This window comes from Oryx dammah, unplaced genomic scaffold, assembly GCF_014754425.2.
Source record: "Oryx dammah isolate SB20612 unplaced genomic scaffold, SCBI_Odam_1.1 HiC_scaffold_25, whole genome shotgun sequence".
NCBI classification, from domain to species: Eukaryota; Metazoa; Chordata; class Mammalia; order Artiodactyla; family Bovidae; genus Oryx; species Oryx dammah.
The window spans coordinates 97,897,438-97,903,147 of NW_024070209.1; the positions used below are offsets into that span (position 1 = coordinate 97,897,438).

At 48.4% G+C, this 5,710-nt stretch overlaps 1 protein-coding gene across 6 annotated transcripts in view; it reads left to right on the forward strand.

The window, feature by feature from the left end:
* Positions 1-4,409, forward strand: part of ODF2 (outer dense fiber of sperm tails 2) — a 29,464-nt gene extending 25,055 nt beyond the window's left edge. For all 6 annotated transcript variants that reach the window (XM_040225288.1, XM_040225289.1, XM_040225291.1 and 3 more), the window contains 3 exons: positions 1,258-1,420; positions 1,843-1,968; positions 2,372-4,409. In XM_040225288.1, the coding sequence (XP_040081222.1) occupies positions 1,258-1,420; positions 1,843-1,968; positions 2,372-2,560 (478 nt within the window). In that variant the 3' untranslated portion in view covers positions 2,561-4,409. The remainder of the gene's footprint in view (positions 1-1,257; positions 1,421-1,842; positions 1,969-2,371) is intronic.
* Positions 4,410-5,710: the final 1,301 nt, after the last annotated feature.

Genomic DNA, 5,710 nt, shown 5'->3' on the forward strand with positions numbered 1-5,710 from the left:
TATCAGAAAGGCATGCTTCATCCAAGCAAACCAGCAGGGCCAGGTGCTGCGGTGGGAGACACTCCCCTGCATTCTGCTCTTTATTCCTGGTCACCCTTCCCAAGACCTTTCTGATCTATTCCCTGTTACTTACGGACTATTGGAGGCAGTCAGGAAAAGAGTTCATGTTTTGGAATCAGAATCTCTGGGCTTTGATCACAACTTGGCCACTTTACCTGCATTGTGATCCTGAGCAAATCATTTCATCCTTTTGAACCTCATCACCGTTTACTCATCTTGAGAAAGGGACCAAGGTAGGGAGAAGTCCGGTTCTTGGAGTTGTTGTGTATCTTCCATGAGAAAATCCTCAAAGGGCTTAGCATGTTACCTGGTGTACAAAATCATGCTGTATAGGATAGTATATATGAGTTGGTATTATCCCCATTTTAAATACAAGGAAACTGAGCTTGGGGAGAGGTTAGGTGACTTGCCCAAGAGCACATAGCTGGTGACTTGCAAAGTTGTGACTTAGACTGTCTTCCTCCAGAGCTTTTAGTGTCCATAACATGAGGGCTGGAGCTCTCATTTCAGTGATGAAAGACTCGGGGAATCCCAGGAGGCTGCAGTTGGCCCAGGTGGCTCACACAGCCTGCCAGCAGGGACTTTAAGCAAGTGGTCTCCCCTGGGTTCCACCTTTACTCTGCTGGCCTCAAAGATGCAGCTGGAAGGTTGCAGGACTTACAGAACTCCTGAGGTTGGAAGGTGTTCTGGAAGTGCATTGGGGACCATGTGTGCACACGAGATGGTCACTGCTGCCCCATGGCTGGTCACAAATGGTGTTGAGTGGTCCAGCTGAAGTCCCTTTGCTGAGGGTGGCAGCAGTGAAGAAGTTGGGTGTGGGGGGGTGTGGTTTGGTGACAGACCTACCAGCTGTGGTGACCTTGAGCCAATGACTTCACCTCTCTGTGGCACAGTTGCTTCATTTGTAAAGTGGGGATCAGAATGGAACCCACCACATTCCTGAGCTGCAAGCTGCCGTATTACATGTGATGATACACGTACGCGGCACAGCCCACTGTCATTCTGCTCGCTTCTCCTACTCTCCATACAGCTCCTTGCTGTCATGATGATCAGCAGATTTCTTTGATTTATTCCTGTTATTCCCTGGAGATTCTTTGTATGATGTGAACGCCGGTCCAGTGTGGCTGGCAGCCCCCGGCCATGTGGAACAGGACACGTAGTGGGACCAGCAGACTCTGACTGAATGCTTTCACCTAGGAAACTGGAGGCGACCAGTGCCCAGAATATCGAGTTCCTACAGGTGATTGCCAAGAGGGAAGAGGCAATCCACCAGTCCCAGCTGCGACTGGAGGAGAAAACACGGGAATGTGGGACCCTGGCGAGGCAGTTGGAGAGTGCCATTGAAGACGCCAGGAGGCAGGTCAGTCTCACATCTGTTGTTAAGCAGCTCTGTGTCTTTGGGCACATCGCTTAACTTCTCTGAGCCTATCTCCGCATCTGAAAAGTGGGCAAATCGTAGTAGTACCTGCCCCCACGGATTCATCATGAAGATCAAATGAGCAGTGATTGTAAAGGACTTGGCACTGGACTCACAGCTGCTCCTGTCATTGCTGCCAGAGTGGGCCTCAGACAGGTGTTCCACATCTGAGGTGGTAACTCATGGAGCGTTGGCAAAGGGCAGGTGAAGCAGGCTTGCAGAAGTTGTCTCCAGAGCTAGCTCCCGCCCTGGGGCTCCAGAGAATTCTCCACAGTGAGACCGGTCAGTGGGAGCGGCCCAGCCTCTTCTTTACCAGGTGTCCCCGTGTCAGGTAAGCCAGCCCCACCTCTGTGCTTTCTGGGCAGGTGGAACAAACCAAGGAGCACGCAGCCTCCAAGGAGCGAGCAGCCCAGAACAAAATCCTGGACCTTGAGACCCAGCTGAGCAGGACCAAGACCGAGCTCAGCCAGCTGCGGCGGAGCCGGGACGATGTGAGCCTGTCTGGGGTTGGGGTGGTGGTAGCAGACAAGAAGGGCTTGGGTTGAGGTTGAGCCTCCCGGGGCCCACAGGGCACTGTATTCTGTTGTTTCTATGAATATGACGTGGTTTTATTTTCTTCCCATCGCTTTCCCATCCCTTCAGGATATTCCAGGCCCCTCCCCTTGTTTATTACCAGCTTTGTTAAGACGGCATTTACCATAAAACTCTCTCATTCAGATTGTACAGTTCAGTGCTTTTGAGTACATTCTGAGTTGTGCAGTTATCACCACCATCCAGGTTGAGAATAGTTTCAGAAAGAAAGCGACCCATTAGCAGCCCTCATCCCCTGGCCTCTGGGGTTGGTCTGTTCTGGGTGTTCCACACACGTGGCCCCCTGCCCGTTCCTTCTCTCAGGCTGATCGCCGCTACCAGAGCCGCCTACAGGACCTGAAAGACCGCCTGGAGCAGTCGGAGAGCACCAACCGCAGCATGCAGAACTATGTGCAGTTCCTCAAGTCGTCCTACGCCAATGTGTTTGGAGACGGCCCCTACGCCCCCTACCTGACCAGCTCTCCCATCCGCTCCCGGTCTCCTCCCACCTAAGCCGCTGCTGGGCTAGGAGCTCAGATGGACGCCGTGGCAACGGAGGTGTCGGCAAGCCATACCTGGAAAGCCTATTGGTTTTCCTCTCTCTTCCTGAGATGAAGTATGTTCAGGATCTTGTCTTAGCCACTAACTCCAGAAAAGTGCCTCGAGCACCAGGAGATGGAGCCGAACCCACTTAGTTCTCTCCTCTCCGATAGCATCACCTGATGGAAAGTTCTAGTTACCCCAAAAGGCCTTCAAGCTACTACTGTTAGGGTCAGGTTTTAACTCACTGTGATTGGCTCATTCGTTTCTCAGGAGAATATTTGGCCTGGACTTTCCCTCCAGACCCTTTTCCAGCCCTCTTCTTTTTTATGACTTGGGTTTTCCCTGACCCCAGCCAGCAGGAGCTGCTAGGCAGAGGTCCTCGCTGCGCCTCGCGTTCTCGTGCTGCTTTCCTCATTGCATGGGTACGGTGTCCTCTCCAAGGTGCTCCCCTCCCACTTGTGGCCAAGTTTCCTCAAGGCCACTTGCCCTCGCGCACTTCCCTACAGACACTCGAGGGTTTATGTTTTACAAGTACTTGTAAAAGTACAATCCCAGTCTCACTGATTTTTTTCTTGGCTAGGTTTGTGTCTGTGGAATGCGTTTATTCTTGAAATGTGTGTGTTTTACAAAAAGCTTTTATAATCAATATTTAAGGTTCCATGGGATGGTCTCCTTTACCCACATGATCCCTCTTCTAAACATGATTCAGTAAGACACTGCACAAGAGCCAGTAAACGTTTTGTCAGGACGTGGCACGTGGAACATTAGGCTCTTTGATTTTGACTGGGTCGGTGCTTTCTCCTCTGCGTGCTTTCGCTTTGCGATCCTGTGAAAGGGCCGGAGGAGATACATGGCAAGGTGCTGCTCAGTGTGTGAGGGCAGACAGCTTTAGCTGTTAGGAGGAAGATGGGCTGTGTCTGTCTTGCTATTTTTTAAATGTTAATTGCTTTCTGAAAGATGATGGGCTATTGTTGTCCTCCTCACATGTTCCTGTATTTAAAAGAACAACGTATTCTTCCGAGTGAAGAGAACACACTTGGTGTTCTGTGCTGAATCCTAACCTTTCCATTCTAGATGGTATTGTCCTCTGGGTAATCCAGTCTGGTTCCCTCTCAGCCACTCTAACCCAGGTCCGAACTTCTGGAGAATTCCCCTGTGTCCCCAAAAGCAATGGTCCCACACAGGCATCTGGATTGCACTCCCAGAACCGCCGCCCCCCCCCCCCAGTTTTAGAGACATTTGTAGTTTACAGCTTTCAATGATTTTTGTTAGTTTTGTTCTTAAATTTTATCTTAGCTCTTAATTTTGCCAAGGAAGGTCCCTGAAATTACTACTACCAGCTACCATTGCCACAAAACCAAGCCTATTTTCACATCTTTAACATAGACTTGAACTTTCATACAATGTATGAAAGATCTTCCTGAGAAAAGACAGTTGACAAACTTACACCAATGTGCATACATTTCTGTATAACTCATCATTATTATCATCAAGCTAATGAAAACCCTTTCAGTGTAGGATTCTGCTATCTGCGATGATGCTGTGGGAACTCTCTTTGGTTTCGTGGCTGGGATTCTCTAAAATGTTTGGTTTTTCTTTGTAAAATATTGTATTACAAAAAAGAGATTTTGTGAGAATGAAAAATGTTTATATTGCTTTAAACTCGAGAGTTTTCCTTTCTGCCTCAAACTGAGACCCCATGAAGTGGGCAAAAGGGTCAAAAGTTAGTGTCCTAGTTAAAGCTGGCCTCAGGCAATGATGAGCTTTTCATTTATTGAGATAGATTTAATTTACTTTTTTAAAGTGTATAATTCAGTAGTTTTTAATATATTCAAAGTTGTGTGACCCCCCCACCTTTGTCTAATTCTCCAACATTTTCATCACACCCAAATGGAACTTCTCCTGAGAAGCCTGTATGCACAGCAAGATGTAACAGAACTGGACATGGAACAACAGACTCATTCAAAATTGGGAGAGAAGTACATCTAGGATGTATATTGTCACTCTGCTTATTTAACTTCTACAGAGTATATCATGCTAAATGCTGGGCTGGATAGTTCACAAGCTGGAATCAAGATAGCCAGGAAAAATATCAACAGTCTCAGATATGCAGATGACACCACCCTTATGGCAGAAATTGAGGAACTAAAGAGTCTCTTGATGAAGGTATAAGAGGACAGTAAAAAAGCTGTCTTAGAATTCAACATTGAAAAAACTAAGATCATGGCATCCAGTCCTATCAGTTGATGGCAAATAGATGGGGGAAATGTTCAAACAGTGATAGGTTTTATTTTTTGGGGATCCATAATCACTGAGGACTGTGACTGCAGCCATGAAATTAAAAAATGCTTGCTCATTTGGAAGAAAAGCTATGACCAACCTAGACAGCGTATTAAAAAGCAGAGACATCACTTTGCTGACCAAGGTCCATCTAATCAGAACTATGGTTTTTCCAGTAGTCATGTATGGATGTGAGAGTTGGACTATAAAGAAAGCTGAGCACTGATGAGTTGATGCTTTTGAACTGTGGTGTTGGAGAAGACTCTTGAGAGTCCCTTGGACTGCAAGATCAAACCAGTTAGTCCTAAAGGAAATCAACCCTGAATATTCCTTGGAAAGACTGATGGCTGAAACTGAAGCTCCAATACTTTGGCCACCTGGTGCAAAGAGCCAACTCATTGGAAAGGACCCTCTTGCTGGGAAACATTGAGGGAAGGAGGAGAACGGGGCAAGAGAGGATGAGATGGTTGGATGGCATGGGGAAGCTTAATGCCCTGACTTGGGATGGAACCCAAGCCTCCCTGGCAGTGGAAGGGCACAGTCAACCCCTGGACCTGCCAGACTGTCTTTCACAGGCGCTGCCTTATCTTAGAGTCTCACTGGTAGTGTATGAGGATTCCAACTTGACAACCTCATCAAACCTATTCACTTTTCTGTAACCTATAAGGCCCACCCAACCGAAGCCCCCAGGTCTAAAGCCACGGCGGGAGGCAGGAGCCACAGGCCAAGTCTTGTACGCAGGCGCATGGGTAGGCGGGCTTGATGCGAGAGGCGGGGCCACGCAGCCGTTGGGGGCGGGGTTGAACTCGGCTCCAGCCAGTGCGCCCCGGAAGCGGAAGC